This window comes from Etheostoma spectabile, chromosome 20 (genome assembly GCF_008692095.1).
Source record: "Etheostoma spectabile isolate EspeVRDwgs_2016 chromosome 20, UIUC_Espe_1.0, whole genome shotgun sequence".
Taxonomy (NCBI): Eukaryota; Metazoa; Chordata; class Actinopteri; order Perciformes; family Percidae; genus Etheostoma; species Etheostoma spectabile.
The window spans coordinates 16,081,672-16,109,240 of NC_045752.1; the positions used below are offsets into that span (position 1 = coordinate 16,081,672).

General features: G+C 40.9%; 1 protein-coding gene across 11 annotated transcripts in view; it reads left to right on the plus strand.

Moving 5' to 3' along the window:
- The window catches only part of ralgapa1 (Ral GTPase activating protein catalytic subunit alpha 1), a 68,853-nt gene that overhangs the window by 1,620 nt on the left and 39,664 nt on the right, over window positions 1-27,569 (plus strand). For 4 of the 11 annotated variants that reach the window (XM_032501208.1, XM_032501204.1, XM_032501209.1 and 1 more), the window contains exons 2-33: window positions 2,840-2,950; window positions 3,087-3,136; window positions 3,762-3,819; window positions 4,567-4,610; window positions 4,792-4,969; window positions 5,177-5,292; window positions 5,671-5,809; window positions 5,939-6,147; window positions 6,538-6,861; window positions 7,056-7,229; window positions 7,860-7,931; window positions 8,098-8,246; window positions 8,404-8,527; window positions 9,432-9,578; window positions 10,028-10,118; window positions 10,313-10,477; window positions 11,972-12,118; window positions 15,151-16,962; window positions 19,798-19,922; window positions 20,082-20,316; window positions 20,530-20,715; window positions 21,198-21,368; window positions 21,460-21,653; window positions 21,752-21,850; window positions 22,045-22,200; window positions 22,409-22,537; window positions 22,679-22,804; window positions 23,790-23,848; window positions 24,829-24,937; window positions 26,361-26,471; window positions 26,866-26,934; window positions 27,037-27,174. In XM_032501208.1, coding sequence (XP_032357099.1) covers window positions 2,840-2,950; window positions 3,087-3,136; window positions 3,762-3,819; window positions 4,567-4,610; window positions 4,792-4,969; window positions 5,177-5,292; window positions 5,671-5,809; window positions 5,939-6,147; window positions 6,538-6,861; window positions 7,056-7,229; window positions 7,860-7,931; window positions 8,098-8,246; window positions 8,404-8,527; window positions 9,432-9,578; window positions 10,028-10,118; window positions 10,313-10,477; window positions 11,972-12,118; window positions 15,151-16,962; window positions 19,798-19,922; window positions 20,082-20,316; window positions 20,530-20,715; window positions 21,198-21,368; window positions 21,460-21,653; window positions 21,752-21,850; window positions 22,045-22,200; window positions 22,409-22,537; window positions 22,679-22,804; window positions 23,790-23,848; window positions 24,829-24,937; window positions 26,361-26,471; window positions 26,866-26,934; window positions 27,037-27,174 — 6,017 coding nt within the window. The remainder of the gene's footprint in view (window positions 1-2,839; window positions 2,951-3,086; window positions 3,137-3,761; window positions 3,820-4,566; window positions 4,611-4,791; window positions 4,970-5,176; window positions 5,293-5,670; window positions 5,810-5,938; window positions 6,148-6,537; window positions 6,862-7,055; window positions 7,230-7,859; window positions 7,932-8,097; window positions 8,247-8,403; window positions 8,528-9,431; window positions 9,579-10,027; window positions 10,119-10,312; window positions 10,478-11,971; window positions 12,119-15,150; window positions 16,963-19,797; window positions 19,923-20,081; window positions 20,317-20,529; window positions 20,716-21,197; window positions 21,369-21,459; window positions 21,654-21,751; window positions 21,851-22,044; window positions 22,201-22,408; window positions 22,538-22,678; window positions 22,805-23,789; window positions 23,849-24,828; window positions 24,938-26,360; window positions 26,472-26,865; window positions 26,935-27,036; window positions 27,175-27,569) is intronic. The other 7 variants (XM_032501210.1, XM_032501215.1, XM_032501212.1 and 4 more) reach the window with 5 other exon arrangements.

Here is a 27,569-nt window from a genome sequence, read left to right on the forward strand (position 1 = left end):
GTGTGTGTGTGTGTGTGTGTGTGTGTGTGTGTGTGTGTGTGTGTGTGTGAGTGAAAGAAAGGGGTGTGCCCCTCTCCGTGCTGTATGGGGAATACAAGACCTTGATAACAATCACAGAGACACGCAAAGTTGCACACAAACACACTTGCAGTCACATTGTTTGCGAAGGAATACTCAGACAGCTGAACAATAGCTAACCGCATCGTTTTAACAATCAACATGGTGCCAGACCACCACTTTGAGAACATGCACAAGGGAACTATTATTTGCAGCACTGATAAGAGCTGGAGCAATGCCACTAACTTTAGAGAGCAAGCAAGCAAAATAATATCAGTAGGGCCGAGATCCTCCATCGTTCACCACAGAGACGTCGATCAGTACTCAGCGCATCGAGGAGTCTGTGGCAGTCGGAGCCGAGCCCTTGCAGGCGATCTGTGGCGCTCGTCCACACCTGTCAGCGATTATGCCGAGCTGAGCGGCAACACATTGTGACTACCTGTCGGCAGTTTATAAATATATTACATATCTGCCTCGTTGTCCGTCAGCTGGCGTAAATCTGTTTTAATGGCGAAAACTAAACAGGAAAGCTGCGGTTTTTGCGAAAAAGCAGTAACGTTTATAAATGGGTTTTGTTTAAATTATTTAATCTTAGTGTATATATGTACTGTACTTTATGCATATACTGTACTTTATGTATATATAAAATACTTGGTTAGTAACGTTACTTGTGGAGGCATACGTTACTTGTGGACGCAAACAATTAAATGTAGGTCTACAGGAAATGTGCAGAATGGTTTTTTTTTTTACACTGGATCTGGCCTTTTTTGTTCGCGTCCCCATCATTTTAGCTTTTCTTGGTAAGAACACTTATTCAGCCTACTTTAGTCACACACAACAAATGTGTCCATTCTCTTCCATAACGTCAGTTGAAGTGGATGACAGGGTCTGAAAAGGAATTTGAATTTTACTCTCGATGTCCTCGGACACCTCTGTGGCAACCAGGGTCATCAGACGCCAGAGTGGCGTTGATCAGTAATGCCTTAATTCAAAAAAATGTAGGAAAATCCAACCTTTTAAGGACACAAATTTTAAGGCATTAAGATCAATTTCCAGAAGATGCTTTTTTATTCCTCTTTTTAATCAACTTTAGCATGGGTGTGCAAACTTATGCAAGCCACTGTACCTGATCTGAAAGAATGATTCAACAAGAAGTTATTTCATCGCTTTGCAATCCCTTTGATGCAATCAGGTTATTTAGTAACTGGTCCCAAGCCCTGTTTTTCCCTATTGTTGATGCAGGAATAATTATGTTATGTTTAGGATAAGGACTAAACTTTGACTACATTAATATTGAGGTTAATAATAAGAAGACCTGCGTTCTCACACGGACGGCCTGACAACTACTTGAGTATGTGTGTGTGAACGCAGCCTTAAACCAGTAATTGTGTAGATTACTTGTTCACACTTATTGACTGTGACGTAGAACAAGGGCAAAATGTACAGTAGCTCTCTTTGTTGTGGACTCAAACATCTAAGGTCTAAACCAAAAAAAAAACATTGAGTGCCACTACCTAATATTGCAATGTCAATGCATGTGAAGAGTGACCTAGTCATTTGCTATGGGTTTTGTAGAAAAGGAGCTTCTGTACATCACCTTAGCACATGGCTTGTGAAATCAAGTAGTGAGAAATGTGGTGTTAAAATTTCCGTGCCCTGAGGAAAAGAAAAGCGAACCTCTCAGCTAGGCTACTTAGACCTTACAAGGGCAACCACAATGGCATAGAGCACAGACAGCCTCAGTGTGGGAGTGTGTATAACACAGTTCAGACTTCATGTAAACAAACCCAGAGGCTATCACCAGAAGCTCTTCTGAGAGCATAGCCTAATGTCCTTCTACATGCTTGTGTGTCATCTTTCACATTTGACCCTGAACTACAGTGGAGCTACGCCCGTATGAGCGTGTGTTTTATCTGTGTCTGAGTCGGTGTGTCTCCTTCCCAAATGACAGCCAGTGTTGTCGAGGCAGATATTCAGTCCAGAACACGTAAAGGTAAACCTCCCTTCCTGTAGTGCAGAGAATTTAGAAAGTCTGTCTTACATGCCACACTATAAGTGTATTTAGAGAATGTAGATACTGCGGTTGAGGTTACATTGCTCAAATATATTTCCTGTTATGAAAAGTCAGAAAGGTGGGGTCTTCACCACACTCTTATAGATGTGTTTAGACTTCTAACTCTACGACATTTAGACTAAATATGGATAGAGAAGAGCCTTTAACTGGTTCTATTGTTTATTTAAAAATCACGTTACTTAGGTATTTATTGTGAAGTTTTTCTTGATTTTGACTATTGAAATATAAAGCAGCATCGGTTATGCCCCCAGCAGTTTTTTATGCCTAATTGTGCACGTCCAATAAAACAACTGATACGGCACACTTTGACTTTTATAGTTAGTGAGTTATGTAAATAGCTCCTTCCGGACTCCATGGTGCATTCCGTCGCACCTCATTAAACTAATGATGCATTCAATTGCATCTCTTAACCACGAGAAACCCAAATTGTAAATTACCCTATCTGCCATTCAGTGGCTCTTATTCTGGCATTGAGGTCTCTGTTGAATTTTTGATTTTCATAATTTGAATCGAATTGTGATGTCCTCTAGTCATCATGGAACCAGACTGAGTGTTGCACAATGTGTTTTCAGCATTGAGAAAGTTTACTTTTCGCAAAGATTCGTGTGTGTGTGTGTGTGTGTGTGTGTGTGTGTGTGTGTGTGTGTGTGTGTGTGTGTGTGTGTGGTGGGTGGGTGGTGTTTTAATTATTTCCCCGCTTTTTTCCAGAAAATGCAGAGCCGTCAGAGCTGAAGCAGTTCTTCGACCTGAACTACTCCCATATCTACTATGTCTTCTTTGAGAACTTTGTCATCATTGAGGTTAGCCTCAAGCAAAAAGGTAAGTTTAACTCACTGTTAACCAGACAATTAGGATGAGCTCTGATTGTTCATCTTTCACAGGATAGACATACAGCAATGCTTAATTGTCTTTTAGCCATATTGGGTTTTTTTTCAAGCTAGTCTGTTTTTTTCAGGTCACAAGTCTCAGAGGGAGGAGCTGGACTCAATTCTCTTCATCTTTGAGGTAATAAAATATTGAAAATTTCCAATTAATGTGGAAATCTAGAGAAAACTCTTACTTAAAGCTTGATGCAACATGGCTTTGGAATGGAGACATGTGAAATTAAACAGTAAACTGTGATTTGCTGAAGTCTACCTTTCTGTAGGTGGTCTTATTCAGTACCACAGCACCAGCTGGCATGAACCTCAGACTAAGACCCCTGGCATTTAGCAACACTGAAATGGGTGGTGGTGCTTAGAGTAGCCAGGATAAGATAGCAGAGTCAGTATGTGTGTGTTACTGACCTGCATTTGGCCCCACACGTTAAATTCAGGCCACTGCTGGGAAAAGCACAATCTTTTGTCCAAGTGTTTTTAGTTAGAATTAGGATGGACAAAAACTGATTTTATAGGAATTTTGGTTGATCTACTTATGAATGTCATACTGACTTAAATGTATTAATATAGAAGTTTTTCCCGTAATTAAATTATCGGAATTCCGTGAACCAACCAACCAACCAGTGAAATCGAAATCATAGTTATCAAGATTAATGGGACAGTAGCAAACATATAAACATGCTCATAATGCATAACATAACAAATCTCATGGCAAAAGTGGTCCTCAACGTCTGAATCTTTTTTTTCTTCAGAAAATTCTCCAACTTTTGCCGGAGAGAATCCAGAGCCGATGGCAGTTCCACAGCATTGGTAACTTACACAAAACCACACTCAACCCGTTTCTTGAAAAAACAAAACAAAACAAAAAACAGTTGATCAGATTGTCCCAGCAAAGTATGTGTTGAATCAAGTTTAACTAGGCTTTGTCAATGTGGCCACTCTTTATAGATTATTTTGTGTAATGTCAGAGACCAACCAGCACCAAAACTTTGCAAATAGCATAATGCACGGTAAAGCTGCAAAGATGAATTAATTAGTATTCAATTATTAAAGTAATCGCCAACTATTTTGATCGTTTTGAGTCATGTTAAATGAAAAAAGTAAACATTCTCTAATTCCAGTTTCTTTAATGTGAATATTTTTTAGTATCTTCACTCCTTTGTGACTGTAAACTGAATATCTTTAAATGTGGACAAAACAAGACTACCAAACAACTAAGTGATTAATTGAGAAAATAATCGTCAGATTAATCGACAATGGAAAGAATTGTGAGTCGCAGCCCTAATGCACGGCATGGTGCAGGGCAGCTGTTGTCCTCTCTCTCTGAATGTTACATTTGTGCTAGGGTTATCAAACGTTTTAGCTTCATCCCTAAGGGATCAGTAGGGCCTAAATATGTTTCCCTTAAAACGTCTTTACTGCAGTTTGGCATCCATTTTTCTTACTAATACAAAAGGATGTAAAATCAGCTTTTAATATTATTGGAGCTGGCTAACCTGATGCTATATTCACTGTGCAGTGTAATGAATTGACTAGACTAATGTGTTTTTCTCTCAGGGCTGATCCTCAAAAAGCTGCTGCACACTGGGAATTCTCTGAAGGTACCTCTCTGATCTATTGTGGACTCTTGTGTTACCTGTCTGCCATAGCCCCTAGATCCTAATCCTCCCCAAGAGGATGTGTACAGCCTCCTTTTAATTCAAGGGTCTTAATAAAATAAAGAAAAATGTACTAATTTGGATTCTCTCCATACATCGACTCCATCTTTCTTCTACATTGTAGATCCGCCGTGAAGGTGTGCGCTTGTTCTTGCTATGGATGCAGGCATTACAGAGTAATGCGGAGCGTGAGCAGCTCTGTATGTTTGCCTGTTTGATTCCTGGCTTCCCAGCTCCTCTCTGCCATGGGACCCCACGCACCCTGGACACTCTGATCAACCCACCGCTGAGTTTAACAGAGAGTTAGTAGAAAAAACACCGACACGCACACAGTGGGACTAGACTGAAACATGGGCTCAACATTCAGCTGTCATTAATAAAATGCCACCAGCCATTCAGTGCACTGACAAAATGTAAAATCTTGAAAAAGATTCTAAACCTCATACATATTTTGCAGTATTCATTGTAATATATACATTTAATGACCCTGCTCCCCCCCCCCCCTACAGCTCAGGTTACCCCAGAAGAGATCACACCATTGGTTCCTCCCCAGTCAGGTGACAAGAACCAGGAAGACCTTACTGCTTACTTTTTAGAAGCACTTCTCAAATACACGGTAAACCAGGTATTATCATCATTCCTTACTAACACTCTTTAATTACACTTTTTTTCAATGTCTTGATGCCTCACTAATGACACTAATGCATAAACAAACATATGGGAGAAACCAGGTATAAGGTCTGTTATTTACTGACAGTTATCATAAATAGAAACTTGATGGTAGAATCCCTTACTGGTATCACTAACTCCTTCAAATACAAATGCCATCCCTTATTGACCCAACAAACTTGTTTCTTGTATCTCCTCTTCTTGCTGCTATCACACACATTCAGTCATACACACACTGATAACATTCTGCCCTTAAACAATGGTGCTCTTCTCCGCTTGACCCGGTTTTGTGTGTGTGTGCGTGTCCGTGTGTGCGTGTCCGTGTGTGCACCAGGCCAAGTCTCTTGAGTGGCGTTGTAAAGAGAACCATGAACGTGGCTTCAGCTTCCTCTTTGGTCACTTCAGGAAGTTTTACCTTCCCCACATCTTTCCCAACTTCGCCATGGAAACCAGCCTCTACAACCCAATACTGGGTCAGTTCCATTAGATTCTAAATAGCTTCTGGGTACTGTAAATCCAGCACTTAAGTGGCACACATTGAATAATGTTGTACTATTGTAACCTAAGACCACATAAATAAAGATGTTCCTCTTTCTCTGTAGATGTGCCTCCGATGCGTCCTAAGCCCTACTACAGCGTGGTGCGCAGGGAACAAGACGGTGGAGAAACGGTGTATTGCACCAAGGAGAGCTTTCTTCAAGCCCAAGTCATATTCATCCGCTGGCTGGTTTCCTTCTGGCTCGAGCCACGGCCCAACACACACACAACCATCCCAGGAACAGAGGGAGAGAACGTCCCTAAGAACATACAGGTTAACACATACATATCAGAGAATTTTGACATTTTTTCTCGAACAATGACCTAAGATTAATATTTACAAATCAATCTTGTGTTGTGCGACTAATCACTGGAGCTCTAGTAATATGTGAACTCCTGTTTTTTTAACTTCACTTGTTATTCAGAGGGTTTATCCTGACAAAAGCCTAGACTTCAAGTATTTCAAACAGCAAATGTAAAAGGTTGATGTGATCTTAGCCAAAAAGTCTATTAAATACTGTGAAAATGTTCCATAACACCAGATTAGTGTCTAACAGAAATGGATGACAAAATGCTAGTTCCCACAATTATTTACATGGGACAATGTTTTTCTGATTTATCTTATTTTCTCATCTCATTGTATAACCCATATTTTCACCTCCAGCGAGCAGCAGCCGGACTGGCAGCTCGCTCTGCAGGCAGCTCAGATGACAGCGGTGGAGGTGGGATTCGGTCTGACATCCACCTTGAAGGTAGCGGGTGCTCATCCGGATCAGGCGGAGGTGGCATTGGGCTATCTGGGGGTCCAGGGTCTGGGGGTGAGCCTGAACAAAGCCACTCCAACACATCCACGCTGACAGAGAGGGAGCCCAGCTCCTCCTCTCTGTGCTCCATGGATGAAGAGCAGCTCACGGACATGGAGGTGGTGAGGAGAGTACTGACCAGCTCCAGAACCAACGTCAACTTCATCACTGAGATCTTTAGACAGGTGAAAGACAAAAGTTCCACCGTGTCAAATCTATGATGTGTGGTTCTGTCTAAAGTTGGAGTGGATTTTACGTGGTGTCTTTCTAAAATTACATTGTATGTGCATAATCACATTAGTTGTTTTTTCTGGTAATACATTATGTTTATGTAAAAGTCACGTAATCTTTTACAGCAATCTTTCTTATCTATCTATAGGCATTTCTCCTTCCCATGTGTGAAGCTGCAGCGATGCGTAAAGTGGTTCGTGTTTACCAGGAGTGGATTGCCATGGAGGACAGGCCAGTGTTTATGAAGGAACCGGAGGAGGGCCCCTATCCCACAACCAGTAACCTGGATTCAGGCTCTCAGATTGGAGACAAGGAGGATGAGGTGAGGACGGGTCATTTAAAGGCACAATTTCTGAAAATGGACTGTGTGCATTTCTCTGTGGACATAGGGCTGGGACTAAAAATCTTGTATCCCCATATAGGTTATTTCATATTCCAATAAAGATACAGTATACTGTATATACTGTATATAGCATGTTGTAATTCAACAGATAAATGGTCCATAAGAAACAACCAATGTTAATGGCTATTCCCAGATTCTCCTGTGTGAACTAAATACTTGATAAATAAATAGAACAGAGTATTTGTCATTTCATTAAAGCTGCTGTAGGTAGACTGTGAAGATCCAGGATTTATCAAAAGAATTTGAACATCAACAACTTCTCAGTCCCTCCCCCCCTTTCTGCTAATGCCCAAAGGTCTCCTAAGCCATTCCCCCCACAAGGGAGAGTGAATGCGTGTGCCTGAACAGTGATTGACACACAGTTAGACACCCCCCACCCCCAAAATAGCCATGGAAATCTTCATCAATTTTTACAATATTATATTACCTTTTACTGGGTAAGGCAGCCGACTTCAAGATGGGCTTCATATTATTTTAAGAGAATAGAATGTGTCCTTTTGCCTGTATATGCTTAACTTTAAATGTGAGGTTTTTTTCTTTCCTCCTCAGGGAATAAACAAGGCGGTTGACAGTGAATTGCTGGAGTACAGCGTTCATGCTGGAGTTCAGACGACACTACAGGTATGGTCCTGGCTTTAGGTCCATTTCATACATACACAAACACAGTCCCATTGTTGCAGTGTTTTGTTTGTTTGTGTTTGTCTGTTCTTTCTTCACCTTGTAAAATCGTCCAGGAGAAATAGTTTATGGACCCATTTTACATCCCAAATGTTTGTCCCTTTCCCAGGTATTTATCACCCACTCCTCCAACGTTTTTCTATTGGAGCCAGCCAACGATATTAAGATCCTTCTGGAGGAGCAAGTCGACATGTGCAAGCGTGTCCTGAACATCTACCGCAGCCTTGTTATGCATGAGACCATGGACCAGAAAACATGGTAAAATAATTAGGTGCAATGACACCAGATACACAATAAGTCACATGTTACTATGGACTGGGAAAAACTGAATAGCCATGTAAATACATTTTAGTGGGATCATTAAAGGCTCTGTCACATCTGCCTGCGTTTTAATTTTTAATGTATTTGTTTGTAGGGAGCAGGTCTTACTGGTTCTGCTGAGGGTGACAGAGTCTGTGATGAAAAGACCTCCGTCCATCATGCCCCAGGGCAAAAAGAACAACACACTATCAGGCAGACTGGCTGGACCTATCTTTCAGGTACAATAATATCATTATATAGAATTGGCTAGAAAACTTTACCTACTTGCCAAACATTATCTGGAGACAATTGTCTCTGTGGTACATAAAAAAGGAATGAATAAATAGGAACATTGTTGCAGTCATGATAATATTGCTATTGTTTACAGCAACACAGCTTCCAGGAGACAGACTGGCATGTGGTTTTCTAAATACTTAACATGTCGTTGGCTACAAAGATTGATAAAACAAAGATGTACTTTTTCTAATATAAGTCAAAATTAATAAATTTGTAGTTTATTTGAAAATGATCTTCTTGCATTCTCAAGTATCCAGCTGCCCTCATATTTTCTATTTAAAATACAGTAATATTAGTAAACACAATAAAAAGAAGTCCTGCTTGAACAATGATGTGAAATTGTTTTCTGAAAGTTGTTTTCTGAACACCTTAATGAAGTAGGGCTGGATGATAATGAGAAAAACAAATATTACAATATTTTTGTCCAAATACCTTGATATTAATACTGCAATGATATTGTAGTGTTGACTGTTGGTCCTTTCACAAAATATTTACACAATAAGATTTTTGATAAATAATCAACATTAATGTGGATATAATGACTAAGTGGGTAAAGGCTAATAATAGAACAGCTAGAACAGACTGGTCAGTTCACTTTATTGTAATGCAGCCTTTAAAACCAGGAAAGGACAACACGTACTGTATGTCATATTAAGATATTATGATATCCAAAATCTAAGACGATATCTAGTCTCATATCACAATATTGATATAGTATCGTTATATTGCCCAGCTCTATAATGAAGTTAAATTGTGATGACCCAGCTGACTAGTATTTCATTTCAATGAATAGAGCGCAGGAATGCAACCTTTTCTAGTATATTTCATTCCCCTCTTTCTGCACAGACGCTGATAGTAGCCTGGATTAAGGGGAATTTAAACGTCTACATTAGCAGAGAACTGTGGGACGACCTCCTCTCCGTCCTCTCCTCTCTTACCTGCTGGGATGAACTGGTCACTGAGTGGTCACTCACTATGGAGACCCTCACCAAGGTACTGGAAGTCATTTTAATCATGTATCCTCCAAGAATTATACTTCATTTAATGTTTTAACACAATATTCATTGAATTTCAACATGTAGTTTTTGACTAAGAAACAAACATATTGTTGTTAATTAACTTACATTAAAGCGTCACCTGAGTTTTTCAATTCAGTTACTGCGTATGACATTGCAGGTCGAAAATGGTTGTGAGAGAAGTAGAGAACTATAATGAAGGAAGCAGAAGTTTAATTCCTGTTTCCATGTCTGTTAATTTTGCTTCTCTGTTGATTTTTTTTAAATTCTATTTCTCATGTGCTTTGCACTTATTGTCGATGAATGAATTATTGAAAAATCCGCTTTTTTGCACTCATTTAAGTCTGCTATGTTGCTGCAGTCTTAATCAGTATGGTATAGTAAACATGAAAGTCTTAAAGTATTGTGTGTGTCTTTGTGTTTCAGGTGTTGGCCAGGAACCTGTACAGTGTTGATCTGAATGAGCTGCCTCTAGATAAACTTAGTGAGCAAAAACAGAAGAAACATAAAGGAAAAGGTTGGTCTGTCACGAGCCTTTTAACCCTCATATAAAAACATGCAGAACTTCATATCAACAACATGTGTATGCTCAACCTTTTCTTTACTCATAATATCAGTGCATAGTTACAGATAGAAGTAACATATCTCCTGAAATAAGTACCATTACATGTGCATTGAGAAATGATGTCCCACTCCATCCATCTACACCAGGTATAGGTTCGGAGGGCCAGCGGCAGATTGTGGATCGTTCCTTTTCTAAAGGCTGGAGCAGAGACCAACCAGGCCAGGCAGCAGCCATGAGACAGCGAAGCGCCACCACCGCTGGCTCCCCAGGCATCGAAAAGGCCAGGAGTATTGTTCGCCAGAAGACTGTAGGTCAGTATCCCTCCTCTCACACGACTGTCCTCCTCAAGTTCTATGTTTAAAGGCCATACAACTTTGCTTTTAGTCATGTCGATAGCACAAAAAGGCACTGTTCTGTGTATTTGTTTTAAACTGACTGGCATGTGTGTGTATGTGAGTGTTGAAGAGGAACACTATTGGGGGAAAAAACTAGTGCGCTGTCTTTCCTCTGTGTACTTAAAGTGGCTATATGTAACGTTGCTACTATGCATATCTTAAACTGCTTAAAAAGCATGTATCAACAAGGATCTATCACAATGCACGCAACTAAATGAATTGTAATCACATTTTATTCTGCCAATTTGCCCTTTATAAATCACAGTATAGGCTTAAGCTGTATCAAACAATCCCGGTATACCAGGGTATTTAGAAATCCTGAAGGTATGATTTTCAGACGTGTCAAAAACACAGACGCTTCTCTTTCTTTTAAACTGATACGGAGATGCTGTACTGATGCAGGGTTTCCGCCAGTGTATTGCAAGCCAGATGGGCAACTGGGCCTAAGTTGACTAGTCAGGTCTATTAGGGAACTAATAGGAATATGCCCAAGCCTATTATATTATGTGATTTGTTTCAATAAATTATCTTTTACTCCAACTGTCAGTAATGATATGTGCAGAACCCAACAGAGCAGGGTAAAATAAATGCTAAAATATTTGGACTGTAGGAAGCAAACACATACAAAAATATGGTGATTGCAGGATAACTGTAGGAACCACAAAAGTCTCAAAATGTCAAAATAGTTTATTACCCATAAAAAAAGACCCTTTGCTCATATTGGCAGCTTCTCTGGGCTTGTGAACTGCTTTTTCTGTGGTTTAGCACCACTTGTACAAGTATTAACACCTCTCAGTGTGCTTTTTTTTCTGTGGGAAATGAGTCCACACATGCTAACCAACATTCTTTCAGGTCTGCAGTTGTTTTGCCGCATTTCTTCAGTTGCATATTCAACCGTGATTAAAAAGCTATAGACTTGGTCAAACTTGCAGATAACCTCATGTGTTGAGACCGCAAGTTAACGGTGGATCTGATGAGCATTAACAAATGTAGTGCTCCTGTGTATCATGGTCTCAAGAAGAGATTTGACCTGTGGGATGTCAAGCTGCCGCAGTTGTCTCATTCTCTTTTCTCTAGCGCTAACCCTGTCATACTACTCATTCACCTTCCCCGTCTCTTTCCTTCTTTGTCCACCCTTTAACCTTCCTCTTCTCTACGCTATCCTGTCATCTGTCTCTTCCCTATAAATAATTTGTCTTACTTTTGGCATGTCATTGTTTTCATTCCTTTAATTTTTCTATCCTCGCCCATATATCCACTTTTCTTCCACTCACCTCTTCACCATCACTTCAACAATACCCTCTTTTCCTCTCTTGCTTCCTTCTTTTATTGCCTTTTTCTTTCTTTTCTGTCTCACACTCTTCCCCCCTTATTCTGTCTCTTTTCTATCTGTTCTTCCAACCTCTTCAGCCCTGCGTAGCTGCTCTACGGGGGACTCTCTGCTGTCCTCAGCCTTTATCCGCAGTGCTAAGAGTGCTCCCGCTCTGGCTCCGCCTCTTCCTGTCCTCCTTCACCACCACCACCCTTTACTACCCCCCCTTGCCGACCAGCTGGCAGGTACACACTCTTTGCACTACCTGCTTGCTTGCCTGCTTGTCTGCCTGGAAACTTTACTTGTGTCTACGTCTGTCTGAAAGTGAAACTTTATGCCTGTCCTCTTATCTCTCATTTTTCTGACTGCCTATTTGTCATTACTGAAGCTTCAATTTGCATGTGATACAGCCTTTTCTTTTTTGACCTGAAACGGGGATTATCAGTTTTTAGAAAAGCTTGAACGTCAAAGATGCATCATTCTCCTGAAGCTGTGCAATAATCTGATCGGCGTTGCTTTAAAAATTATTGTCACAAATAGATAAACAAAGTTGAGTTCTTTTTTTTGACTTGGCTCGTTGACTTAATGCTGTTGAGAACTTGTTTGGCTTATTGTTTTTAACATTTGATGCTAAATTTGAATTTTGCCTATTTAGAGAATTAAATGTTACCAAGCTGACACCAAAGAATGACACCTGTCAGTTAGTGTTAACTATTTCTTGTAGAATTTTCAAAGTTGGAAACAGTTTGTCTCTTTTTTGTTGACATGTCTGCACTTGACCTACCCGTTCTCCTGTCTGCTTGCTTGTTTATCTTCCTGTTAACTTGCATGCCTGGACATAGGGACAGGACATCCCTCCATCATTTCTTTAACTCCTTTTGCCTGCATTATTTTTCGCCTATTAGCATTTATAAGCATTTATAAGCATTTATTTCCCCTTTTTTTCTATGCCTTTCTCGTTAACCTCCCTATCGTCAATGTTGGGTGATGTTTCATTTGATGCCTTGTATTCTTGGGGTGGCATTTTATTTGACTCCTCCTTTCTGTTCTGTATTTTTTTTTTTTATCATAGCCTCTGCTAGAGTCATTTATTGTTTTACTTGTTGTTTAATTGTACAAATCCCAATTCCAATGAAGACGTTGTGTAAAATGTAAATAAAAATAAAAAACAATGATTTGCTAATTCTTTTCAACCTATATTCAATTGAATACACTACAAAGACAAGATATTTAATGTTCAAACTGATACATTTTATTGTTTTTTTTGCAAATATTCACATTTTGAATGCCTGCAAAATGTTCTAAAAAGCTGGGACAGGGGCAACAAAACACTGGGAAAGAGGAATGCTCAAAAAACACATGTTTGGAACATTCCACAGGCGAACAGGTTGATTGGAATCAGGTGAGTGTCATTATTGGGTGTAAAAGGAGCATCCCCAAAAGGCTCAGTTGTTCACAAGCGATGACAGGGCGAGGTTTACCACTTTGTGAACAACTACGTAAGCATACAGAAAAACAATTTTCAATGTACAATTGCAAGGAATTAAGGGATACAGTCCATAATATCATTAAAACATTCAGAGAATCTGGAGAAATCTTTGCACGCAAACAGCAAGGCTAAAAACCAACATTGAATGCCCGTGACCTTCGATCCCTCAGGCAGCACTGCATTAAAAACTGACATCATTATGTAAAGGATATTACCACGTGGGCTCAGTAACCCTTCTGAAAACCATTGTCAGTTAACACAGTTTGTTGCTACATCTACAAGTGCAAGTCAAAACTCAACCATTCGAAAGCCATATGTCAACAACACCCAGAACGCCACGACTTCTCTGGGCCCAAACTCATCTGAGATGCACTGATGCAAAGTTAAAAAGTGTGCTATGGTCTGACGAGTCCACATTTTTTAAAATGTTTTTGGAAAACATGGATGTCATGTCCTCCGGGCCAAAGAGGAAAAGGACCATCCAGATTGTTATTAGCGCAAAGTTCAAAAGCCAGCATCTGAGATGGTACGGTGGTGTGTTAGTGCCCATGGCATGGGTAACTTGCCCATCTGTGATGGCACCAATACTAAATGTAATACTAATAATGCTGAAAGGCTCATACAGGTTTTTGAGCAACTTATGCTGCCATCTAAGCAACATCTTTTTTTCAGGGACGTACCTGTTTATTTCAGCAAGACAATGCCAAGCCCCATTCTGCATGTGTTACAGCGTGGCTTTTTAGTAAAATAGTGCCAGTACTAGACTGGCCTGCCTGCTGTCCACACCTGTCTCCCATTGAAAACGTGGGCCACATTATGATGACCCCGGACCGTTGAGCAACTGTCGTACATCAAGCGAGAATTGGAAAGAATTCCACCTACAAAGCTTCAATAATTAGTGTCCTCGGTTCCCAAATGCTTATTGAGTGTAAAAAAAAAAAAAGAAAGCATGCCCCTGTCCCAGCTTTTTGGAACGTGTTGCTGCCATTAAATTGAAAATGAACAATAAAGTTTATTAGTTTGAACATTAAATATTGTGTTTTTGTAGTGTATTCCATTGAATATAGGTTGAAAAGGATTTGCAAAGCCTTGTATTTTGTTTTATTTACCTTTTACACAACATCCCAACTTCATTGGAACTGGTTTAATTGTGGTGTGTGTTATGTGGTGGTCTCTTGTAAATGTTCACAGCTCTCTAAAAGTTGCCATTTATTTACATTTGATATCAAACAGAAATCTGCCAAATGGACAGATGTTACTAACGACAAGGGACATGTTAAATACAATAGATTTTCGTACTGAACTGAGGCTAATCATGCATGTCCTTTGTCGTATGACAAATCTTGTTTAGCTTTATCTGTCTTTTCATGGAATTATTGTTACTCATTATGTAACCACAAGTCAGGTGCTATTACAATGAACTCACTCCTGAACAATCTCAAGATGTAAATACTTTTATGTTAAAGTAGACTTTAGAGGTGAGGTGATCTTCTTGTAGACAGCTTTTTTTTCTCAGCCACCAGTAATGTTGCTCTGAATTGATTAAGGACCTAAGATTACAATACATTGCTTCAGCACTAACTCCTTTACGCACAAACAAATGATCTAATATCGGTGTTTTGATTAAATCTATAATATTTATAATACTTTGTTTTTGTCTCTGTGCATTTGCAGATTATCTTTTAAGTATCTATATAGGTATCTGTATATGTGCGTTCACATGTATCTACTCCCATTTACGCCTCCACTAACCTCACTCCCCTTCCTTCGTCTTCCCCCAATTATCAGACCTTGAAGACCCGCCAATCACACTGGCATCCCGCGCATCTCGGATGCGCCACTCTTCCCAGAGCGAGGAGGCCCCTCCCACCTCCTGTTCTGAGGTCTTCCAGGCAGGGGCTTGTGACCTGGATGCCCATGCCCCTTCCTCCCTTGCAAGGAGCAGCAGTGCCTCTGACATCATGGAGCCTTTCATCGTTGAGCGGGTCAAAGGTGAAGACCCCCAGAGGGATACCACTTCGATTCCTAACCCCCCCCACCACAACTCCACAAATTCTTCCTTACTCGCAGCCAGTAACCACACAGCTCACCTACTCCCACACCCCCTCACCTCCCCCTCTCCCACCCTTTTCACCTTCTCCAATGGTGTTGTTTCCTCTGAGAGACAAGATGATGGGAATGTTTATGACCAGTTCTGGCACCAGATTGGCTCTCGAAGCCGAGGTTCTAGTACGGATTGGGTAAGCGACTGGGATTCTGCCTTTAACTTTTCATCTGAAAAGGAAATTGATGTAGAGGAAGGTGAAATGGGGGCCGGGGTAGAGGAGGAGGATTTATTCTCCTCCATCAGGGACTACCTCACTAACAAAGGAAGTGAAAGGAAGAAGGAGACAGGAGAGAGAGATGGTCCTGGTCATGTAATAGAAAACAGTGTTGTAACTTTACTTGTGCAAACAGGAGTTGCTAGAACACAAATGGAATACACAGGACAGGTAGGAGAGGCAAGACAGGTGGTGAGAGACTACAGGCAGACTTGTAAAGAGGACAGACAGATAAGTAAATCAGTGAGACATAGCAGTGTGGATTCAACAGAGGAAAATGAAGCAGAGCAGCGAAGCATCTATGAGTGCCTGGAGTTGCAGTGTCAGTGGCCGTCACCCAATGCTAAGGGGACTGCTAGCTTAGAAAGACACAGTGGGGAGAAGAAAGAAGAAGGGAATGCAGGAAAGGCAGAAGGATGGGAAGGGAAATGTGATGGATGGAGGGAAATAGAAGAGAAACAGGGTGATAAAGATGCAGCAGCAAATGAGAGGTCCATTTTAATTAGACAAGACGCTAACGCAGTAGAATCAAGCACTGAATTAAATCAAACGTCAGACCCAGCTAAAGCCAAGATGCCACGTATCAGCACCAAAAGGCACCATTCTGGGGGTGTTCATGTCAGCTTCCGTCCCTCGACTGAGTCAGTACAGTTCCACAACCCCCTTGAGAGTAAAGAGGCCCACTGGAAAGCCAGGCTGCGTCGCCTCAGTCACTTCCACACACACAGCCACTCAGCTGGGGAGAGGCCTGGAGCTGGAGCAGGGTCAGGGGCAAAGCTGGGGACAGGAGGTGCAGGTAAGTGTGGCTCTGTGGCCTCTGGGACTGTTACAGATTACAGCGGTGCAGGGAACACAGCAATTTCTGGAGGCCTGGAAAACAGGGCTGGGACTGGAGGGGACAAGGACAAGCAACATCCTGGATCCTGTGTAGGATCTAACTTGGGCTCTGAGGCCGGGTTATCAAGCACTTCAGGTTTCTCTGGCGTGTCGTCAGGTGTGCGTGGCCGATTGGGACGTTCTGCTTTGCGGTCTCGAGCCTCCCGCTCACGGTCTCAGGAGCCTGGCAGCTCTGCCTCACGACATCACCAGGGGGCTCTTCTTGGTGGCGTTTATAAAACTGTTGTTCACGCTCTGTCCTCAAAGCCACGGCCCCGAGGTCAGGGGTCATCCCAAGGCTCGTCGCCACAGCGGCAGGGCCGGGCCGCCATGGGTGACGCATCGCTCAGAGACCTCTACTCCCATGTCCTGGGCTACTTTGGGCGAAAGACGACAACGCCAGGTGAGGATCGCAACGAACAAAGCGCTCACAAAGGAAACTCTGGAAAGAAATACTCAACACACAAACACCAACAACTCTCTTTTCATTTTTGGCTGTTTTTAACTGGTTTGTTATGATGGAATGATATTTTTTGGCTGACACTCATCATCTTGCTGCTGGACTGAAATTCAAACTCCCTGTTGATGTGTTTCCTCTTGAACGTAGCCCCTCCTCCAGCCTGCCTCCTGTCAAGGATCCCCCTCCTCCCATACCTTCCCACCTGTTCTTTTACCTCGGAAGCCCCCTTCCCCCTCCTCCTGTCCTCTTCCTTCTAAGGGCTTTGGGATTTTAACATCCTCTCCTCCTACCCCTCTTCTCCACCTCCTCCTCCCTCTCCTCAATGTTGCATGCGGCCACCTCGTGCCTCCTCCGCCTCCTCCCCGGACTACGGCCCCTCTTCAACTGCACAGGAGGAAACCACAGTCACCAGAAAAACACAACTGCCTGTAGAAAAGATAAAAGCACAGATAAAAAGCAATCCGACTTGCTTTACAAAATACCTCACAGAAAGCCCACAAATCTTTTGTGGCATTTGCCATCAGCGCTTTGTTACATTTAGATTTACATGTCTATGCATGTAGATATGAAGGTTTGAGTTTGTTGATTTTTTTAGAAAAGCAAACACTAGTTCTATGCGTTAACATATTGCTGTAGTTCATTCTCAGACCACTAGAATGCAGCATAAGACCTTATGTAGGAATAGCCATCTTGATAAGAGTAGTATACACAGAATTTGAATGGATAAGAAAAGGTATGCACTTTTAAACCAACAATCTTAAATTGTTATTTGCCTTGTACACTGGCATAAGATAATATCAAACATGATCAGTGCACATTTGAATCAGCAGTTACAGCTTTTTATATTCATTCTAATTCTCGGGGCAGCAGACTGCAGAACTGAGTTTAAATGATTTTGTCCTGAGGATCAGATGTTTGAGCACCGTGATCCATCACCTGAATCCGTCTTTATGTGGAATCCACCCCAATCATCTGGTACCCAATGCAGAATAAAACCAGACAATATGTGCCGTGACGGTCTGGTTGTCTGTCTGGCCGTGTGTTGAACTACTTAATCTCGATGATTGCTGGTGTTTATGCCTAATCCTTGTTCTATGAACACAGGTGGTGGAGTCGTCCATCAGGGCCTTATAAGCTCATTGTCAAATGCATATCTCTGTAGGAGGACAGCTTTTCTCACAGAAATAGGCTCATCCTGATGGGCTGAGCAAACACAGAACATGTAAATATTCAGTGCACAGATTTGCAGAGCGTAAAGCCATATTGGAGGGCGAAGGCTGCGCGAAGGATAACTCTTGTCACAGCATAGCATTTCTATGCTGCTACTTTGTACTTGAACCGCGACATTAACCCTTTTATGCCATAGTGCCAGTGTGAATTGCATTGCATATGCAGGCATGTGAGTACAATAATGTCACTGGAAAACGGATTGGAAATTTATTTTCAGGCCAACATATTGTACCATAAACATTTCTCAGTTGTGTTGTTGGTGATATGATGGCAAATAACCATAACATCAGAGGTATCTGACTAACAAATGAACTTTAAGCGGAGATATATCGTAATTTTAAAGCCTAATGCTTAAGAGTCAAAACAAACAAGTTTGGGATGTGTTGGTAAATTAGTGTGCTACCAAATTCAGGTGCCTTCATATGATCACCGCAGCGAGATACTGATTCTTCTAATACGCATTTAAAATTAAAATGATAGAAAGGCATTTTTGCACTGACCTCTGTGGTTTAAAGGTTTTGCTTGGTTGCGTATCTGACTACATCTTGGACAGACAATGTCCTGCCCTGATTGATGTAAAATTGCACTTGGCATTGCAGTTTGAACACACCCTGTCTTGTCCTGCGGTAAGTGGCTATGCTGTCACTGGAGGCTTTTTGTCTTGATTCTTGAAGGAAAAATGTGAAGCAAGGTGAAATTTTTTATCAGCTAGGTGTCAGCAAAGTACATATTTTCATTCTATGTTCAATAACTGAGCTTAGCTTTATTGATCTAAGTCCTGGTATTGGGTTGTAGACTTGACCAGACTCTATCAGGCACAGGCTTAGGAATTAAAAGATCAGTTGTTTAATACTGTAGGCAGCATATTGACTTTCATCTGATTTGGGATTGATGGATGCTCTTTGCTTTCAGAGTTCACAGACTCACACTGACTGCTGTCATTGCTACCAAGCTAACATCAACATAAATCATAGTAACATAACCGCACTAATGTAGGCCTCTGATATGCTGCTTGTTTGGACCTAACAAGTTGACACTCTTGCTGTGCATGTTGTGAATAACTCCTGCATTGCTTTTCTGGTGGGTTTGCCTGCTGTGTTGTGGCTTTTGTTGAATCAGTCTTTTGCTAACTCTAAGGACTACAGTACATACACACCAGGATAGCTCTTACAATTCAGAGAGTAGCTCCAGTTTTTTGTATGGTTATTGTAATATTTTAATATAATATGTCACACAACAACAACAAATCACAACAAATATCGTCAGCAATAACTTGGCCACTCGAAGACTATAGGCACTTGATTATATAATATATTTTACTTGATTATGTAATATATTTTACAATCTACTAAAAGTTATTACTCAGTTATGTGTATTTGAGCTGTTTGTGGAGGTATGGATATGCCACTGTCTATCATTGTGTTTGTTCATCTTGCCTGTTTGCGTGTCCACCTGTGAATCTTCATCCCCTCTTCCATCATTTCTGTGTATGTGTGTATGACGGGTACTATCAGTCTTTGACATAGATCATCGTATATCTGCCTCTAGCTAACAAAGACGAGGTGGTTCAGAAAGCTCGTCCAGTCTCAAGTGATGTAGGAAGCGCCAACCCAAACTTTTCTGACCTCATGGATGAGTTTATCCAGGAGAGACTGAGGGCCAAAGGAACAGCGGTGAGTACAACACACTCACACACATTTAAAGTCAGAAAACAGCTACAGCTTGGTGGCCAATCACTGCTGACGATTGAACAGAGAAAGTATGGATTACTTAGGACCAGCGCTGCCCCCACTGAAATTACATTTACACGCTCCTTTCTTTTGGATACACAGGGCCGACGTGGCAGCAGCCCGGGAAGTCTGGAGGTTCCCAGGGACCTGCCGGAGCTCCTGGAGGCAGGTCAGAGTCCTGGATCACGACCCCCAGATGATCTCCGTCCTATTGATGATCCAGGGGTTCCCTCAGAATGGACGTCACCAGCAAGTGCCAGCGGTTCTGATGTCATCAGCTCAGACAGCCAGTCGGACTCCTTTAATGCCTTTCAGTACTCCAACTGCAAGTTTGATAGTAAGTTTCTATCAGACTAATATATACAAGCTGTGGCCCTGCTACAGAATATGTGACTCAATTTTGTATTAATTCTTTCAAGTCTTGTCAAAATCAAAAGAAATGGTCCTTGTAAATTGCTCTTGTGGGATATAAATAGATATCCATTATTTACATTGATTTGCAAATATGTAAGCCCTGACAAATGTTTAATGGTCAACATTTTTTTTGTAGATTTTACTTTCAGTTCAGAACCATGTGGAGTGGGTGTTGGGTCTGGGGGAGGAGGTCAAAGCAGCTCACTGGACCAAGACAGCCTGGGAGGGGGAGTGGCCTGTGATGAACATGAAGTAGCCAGTTTGACAACACTTCACATCGACTCGGAGACGAGCAGCCTGAGCCACACTGTAACTGTTACTGGTAGGCACTTAACATAAAGATCTCTCATGCTACTGTGTTATTTCAGCAGATCTAAAAATCCAAACCAAAATCTAGTCCAAATATAACATACCACATAGATAGTTATATAGCATAGTGAGTATAATGGGACCGTTAATGTGTACATATGCTGTTAAATATGTTAAAATATGTGTGCTGTTCTGTAAACGGCCAATACACATTATTATGTGTCACTTTTCTTCTTCATCAGCCTCCTTACAGCTGTGATGTACATCTCACATACCATTTTAGAGATATCCGATTTGTTGGATAGGTTTTGAAATCTCTTCCTGGCATGTGACAAAACTACATGATGTTATTTCAAAGAGCGGCTTTACATTTTGGCTGCTATCTCCTCAGCAAGAATTCTGTCTCCTGGACCACTCAATGAAAAAACATAGCAGTTGAGTTTTTCAAATGTCTTTCTTCTCCTTCTTGTGTGTACTGTATATTTCTTTGTCCAGGTTCTGAGAGTGCATCTCCCATGCATTCCCTTGGGGGCTCTCGCTCCCAGACGCCCTCCCCTGCCACACTGACAGCAGAGCACGCTGATCATGCACACGCCCACTCACACACACATCTACAGCTGGACCAAAAGCTCCACAATTCTGTCCTGCAGACTCCAGATGACCTGGGTAATACACATGCACACTCCCAAACATGTTATTTTTTTCTCAGCTGTGAATGAGGGGAAAGAGTTACTGATGATTTATTGACTGATTCTAGAAACCAGCGAGTTCCCCAGCGAGGACTGCAGTGTCATGGCGGGTGGTTCTCTAACTGGATGGCATTCAGATGTTGCCACGGTAATGTGGCGGAGGATGCTGGGTATCCTGGGGGATGTCAATAGCATCAAAGACCCAGAGATCCATGCTCAGGTCTTCGACTATCTGTGTGAACTTTGGCAAAACCTGGCCAAGGTGTGTACTAACACACAGTTATTACATTACTAAATATGAGACAACACTTCCATAAAGATTGTGGGGGTAATGTGTAAAACTGACATTGTTTTTTTCAGATAAGAGATAATTTGGGCATTTCTCTGGACAACCAGTCATCTCCCCCGCCCCCTGTTCTGATCCCACCCCTAAGAATCCTCACCCCCTGGCTCTTTAAGGTTTGTCATGTTTTGCCATGTTTCAATTATTTTCCTTTTAATAAATAAAAACAAAAAGTGTTTGCTAGATAAAAGATCCTCTCATACAGAGACGGGGAGGCATCTACAAACAAGCTAGCAGACACCTTAACTTTCTTGCATATGTATGTTTATTTTCATATGTATATATACAGTATATGCATGTTTTCCTCTAGGCCACCATGCTGACAGAGCGTTACAAGCAGGGGAAACTTCATGCCTACAAGCTGATCTGCAGGATCATGAAGAGAAGGCAAGATGTTTCCCCAAACTCAGACTTTCTCACACACTTCTACAACATCATGCACCAAGGACTGATGCATCAAGACCAGGTAGTGTGTGTGTGTGTGTGTGTGTGTGTGTGTGTGTGTTATGAAGGTGAAATATTAAATATATTAATTTAGAGCAATGTTTATTAGTTGAAAGGTTAATACCGCTTCAGAATAAAGAATGGAATATGGTCTTTTTGCAAATGTGTTTCAGCTGTTACTGCGATAGCAATAGGAGAGTGTTTTAAAAAAATAAATGTGTTTTCTACAGGACATTGTGAACACCATCATAAAACACTGCAGTCCAAGGTTCTTCAGTATTGGTCTACCTGGAGCCACCATGTTGATCCTGGACTTCATCATTGCAGCTTCTAGAGTCACCGCCTGCTCATCACTCAATGTAAGAAACACACCTGTGCAGTGTTTGCAACTATTGTCACACCTGTACAATACAAGTAGGCACATGAATTTGTTATTTTCCCCCCTAAGTCCTTCTCTCTATTTTCTTTGTTTCTCTTTCCCTATCCTTCTTCCTTTCCAGGCTCCAAGAGTGGAGGCCCAGATCCTGCTGGGATCTTTGGTGTGTTTTCCCAACTTGTATGAGGAGCTTCCAGCCCTCCATCCCACTACAGCCGACGTGGTGCTTACAAAGTTTCCTGACGTCAAGGTAGATGGATGCAGTTAGTCGTTTGGGTTTGAAGGGCTGAGACAAGTCATCATGCCTCTGTGCTTAGGCAATATCATTATCCTTTGTGATAGTACAATAGTAAACCACAATAGAATTAAGAGAAAACAGGAAAAATACAAAACAAATGTTTTTAGACAAACCGTATTAACAATATATTTCTAAGTTGACAGGTAATCACATGATCATAACTTTAATGTTCCAATTAGTGTTCTCAATGTTGAGAAGAGTTAGATTGCACCATAAAAGTGAGATACCTGTCACAGATACAATACTCTTGCTAAATCAAAACATGTCAGTATACTTTAAAACTGACATCCACCAAAGCATTGGGTCAAAGTCTATCTACTTTTGTGTGTAATCCAGGTCAGTCCAAACCTTGTAACACACCTGTCTGCTGTCCACAGGGGGTGTGAAAACCAAACTAATAGGTTAATGTCTCATTAGTCATTCTTGTAACAGTCCAGAGCTATGGGAGTAATGTTGTTATTGTTGTTGTTTCTGTGTAAGCAGTTAATGCCATGCGTGGCAGCATCCCAGCCCTCTCACTTGTTTCTTACAAGGCACAAACTTGTTTTGAATCACTAAGCTGACATTAACACTGTCCGCAGGAGGTGTGTGTGTGTGTGTGTGTGTGTGTGTGTGTGTGTGTGTGTGTGTGTGTGTGTGTGTGTGTGTGTGTGTGTGTGTGTGTGTGTGTGTGTGTGTGTGTGTGTGTGTGTGTGTGTGTGTGTGTGTGTGCGTGCACACAAGAGAGAGAGAGAGAAAGAAAAATGTATATTAACACCTCATCATGTAATCCCATGAATCAATTTTGTCATTATTTGAAAAACAATGAAAGTGTGTGAAAGGTGAACTTTGTGTGTGAGACCTGAACAAGATGTTGCACGGTATGTAGATATTTACATAACTAATGCCTTGTATTGTTTTAATTAACTGACTTTGTATCTATGCTTTGTTTTTTTAGGAGCACATTATCAAAACCATCTTGACCTCTGCCAGAGAGGAACCCTCTGCTCCGGCTCGGTAACTTACCACATTTTTGAGATCATAGTTTGTGGTGGTTGTGTTATATTGGAAAGCAGTATATTAAAATGTGTTTCTAATATTTAGTCCACCCAATCCTGTGTTTCCACTGTATGGTACGGCTTTACTCAACACACTTTTTTGGGAGCAGTTTTTTTCGTTTTTCTACTGCAGATAGTATTATCTCTGCTATCTATTTTACAAGGGCACAGTGACTGCTTCTGGGCCTTTGCACTCAGCTTGGTTGTGATTGGTTTAAAGAAATACAAACAAGTGAGAGGGAGTTTTCCACTACCCCAGAGATGTAGCCTGACCATACCCCAGCGCTGAGACAGCACTGTGGACACAGGCAGTAGTGGAACAAGTATTCAGATCCTTTACTTGAATAAAAGTACTAATACCACACTGTAAAAATACACTGTTAAAAGGAAAAGTCCTGCATTGAAAATGTTACTTAAGTAAAAGTATGTAAGTCTCATCAGGAAAATAATTTAAAGTATTAAAAGTAAAAGTAAAAATTTTAGCTGAACTTGTAGCATATATATTGTTGGGTAGTAATTTATTATAAAACATATAAACTACAGCTGTCAGATTAATGTAGTGCTGTAAAAAGTACAATATTTCCATTTGAAATGTAGTGGAGTTGGACAAACAAAGTGGCATGAAAAGAAAAGGCTCACGTAAAGTAGAAGTACCTCATATTTGTACTTAAGTACAGTGAATGTACTTAGTTCCTTTCCACCACTGGACATAGGTCTGACAATGCATTACATATTAATTGTTAGTCTGTGTAAGCAAATAGTTAGTTACCTGTATGTAATATTTGTGTAACAGCAGGACATCTGACTACACCGATTTGCGTTCACTGCTTGCAAATATGGTTGTATTTTCTGTTAGTTAGTTTGTTTATAAATACATGTATAAAGCGTGTGCTTGTCCAATATACAGAATTGTTGTGGATCATACTGTATTTTTGTTAGGTGTGTGGCCCTGTGTAGTCTGGGAATCTGGCTGTGCGAGGAGTTGGCTCATGGGACTCAACATTCACAGATTAAAGATGCTCTCAACGTAATCTGTGTTACTCTGAAGGTCAGTGATACCTCTGTGCTACTTTCAAAGCATTATTTTAATTGGTCATTGAACAACAAATCTATAAAAATCATGTCAACCCAGCTGAATGAGATTATCTCATATAGCCTTTTGTCTTTGTCTGTTCTCAAACTTTGTCCCTGCTGAGCATTGTACAATCTCTCTCTCTCTGGCTGTGATCCAGGGTGATCACACCAAAGCAATGAATTTGCATCAAACAGGCTATTGATTGACTGCCCATAACACTGATCTACACAACACTGTAGTGTCTAAGCATCTGTTTGTCTTTGTTCTGGATGTTTGATTCGACCTACTTTAGTTTTTTAGTTTGGTTATTAGAACACACAACATTAAGTAAGATTAGCAGGGTTATTTTAAGGCATTTTTACAGCAATTATTTTTTAAATGTAATTCACAATCCTCTTTTTGCATATTTGTATGGAGTTTGATGTCAAACAGTGACTACTGAATTGTTATGTGCTGCGCGGTAACCCTAACATGGCAGGCTGCAACATGGTGGGCTGCAAGGAGCCAAAGTGTGATGGAAAACATTGTTGGATATGATTGTTGGTGTCGGTGAAATTGCCTCAGTTGGTATTGTCTGTTTCAGGCCACTAGACTGGGAGGCCTGTGGATCAGAATAATACTATCCAATATTTACTGTCTCATCTATAGCCAAGTGGCTCTAGATGGACACACACACACATACACACATACCTTTTCCACCTTGGAATCCCTAGCTTGTGTATCGGCAGCCAATGGCCTGCTAAGACATTACAGACAAACACACACACACACACACACACACACTTGCATTCATTTACTCCTGGGAGCAAACCCTGGACAGTCAATATGTTTGGTTCTCCTTCAGATAGGAGACTAATCCAGGGGGAATGCTGCAAGCTGTGTCACACACACACACACATACACACACACACTCACAGCATCATGCATATATATACACACATATCTTGTACACTTGCATCTCTTGCCTTCATACCAGTCGCCAGTAGCCTCAGACATGGGCCCTGTGATATGCACACACACATACACAATGCTTTGGGGATTGTCATATTTCCATGCAGAGCCACTTCTCCCTGTTGTCAATTTTTTGTTTAGTGGTGGGGATTCTCATTAGAGCCTGACTGTTCTATAAATTCTAGTTCTTACCACTTATTGACCTGTATGTTATTGCATTCCAAGACAAAAGATTCACAGTTTGGTCCAACTTTTGTTTCGCTGACTGTGTGAAGAGTTTTCACAATGTGACTTCAGCTTTGACCAATGCATGTTAGCAATTTAAAAAAAGATGGTTTGAATATTGTTTGAATAACAGTAATTTATTTTACATTTTATGTGTGTTGGCTAATATGTTAATGTAGTCACATAATCAGTGAATTATAGCAAATAGTTTGTGTTCCAGTACTCCAATAAGAATGTAGCACTGGTGGCGTCAGACATCCTTCACCTCCTGATCAGTCATGTAGATCATCTTCAGACATTCCCTCCTGACACTCCAAAGAAGATTGTTGAGGTGAGACCTGAATTACTGTACACTTCTGAACAATTTTTGGAATATTTCCAAATACTGCCTGATTTAATTTGTTAAATTATTATTCATCAAGTTGCCAATCAGCATGTCCACACACTGATGGATTAAACCATACTGTGTAAAGCTAAAGCATTTATTTAAATTTGCAAAATTGCTTTTAAAAAAAGTTAAATTAGATTTCTCAAAAATGTTGCTGCTTTGGTGGGTGGACATTCTGGTGAGACATCAAGTCAGTACTCATTCTTACCGCTCTACTCTGGTGCTCTAAAGTCTTGTTTCAAAACAAATGTAATGTCATAGTAGACTAGTAGTAGCAGTAATAGTTGATGCAGTAACAGTTTTAACATAAACATTTGTCTGATTTTATTTTCCTTAGATTTTAATTGCCACCATCACACACTTGCTGCCTACTACCGAGTCTTCTCCTCATGAACTGGATAAAAGGGTAACATACATACACAAATTCTCTTTCACATGCTATCACTATATTACTAGTTCTGAAATTTAGTTAATTAACCATATACCTGTGTATGCCTGTGTGTTGCAGCTCGTAGTGTCCCTTCTGTTGTGTCTGTTGGACTGGGTTATGGCTCTGCCTCCAAAGACTCTTCTTCAACCTGTTCAAACACAAAGCCCTCCAGAGAGGGACCAGCCTACCAAGACTCTGCTCAGCTGTATTTATAAGGTATGCATACTAGGGTTGGGCGATGTCCCCTAAATTGGCAGTTACAGTAAATTGTTGTGATGGACAATGATATTGTTGTGTTTTGTTTCTACTACAATGGGCTAACAGTTAACATAGAAACGAGCTGACATTTAAATGCCCTCTGTAAATAGTCTTACATGCTGCCACTGGTAGGGGCAGTAAATTACAACTTGACCTACTTTCACTTAACTACGGTGGCGTAAAGTATAGACTCAATCAAATGTCAGCGCTCTGCGTAATGACAGTACAGTGGAACGTTTGCCTTTAACAGTGCGACACTAATAACCTAATATACCATCATCACTGAGATTAAAGAAACAGAATTCTTGCAGCGCACATGAACAGGTGCGCAATATTAGCTCACACATAAAATA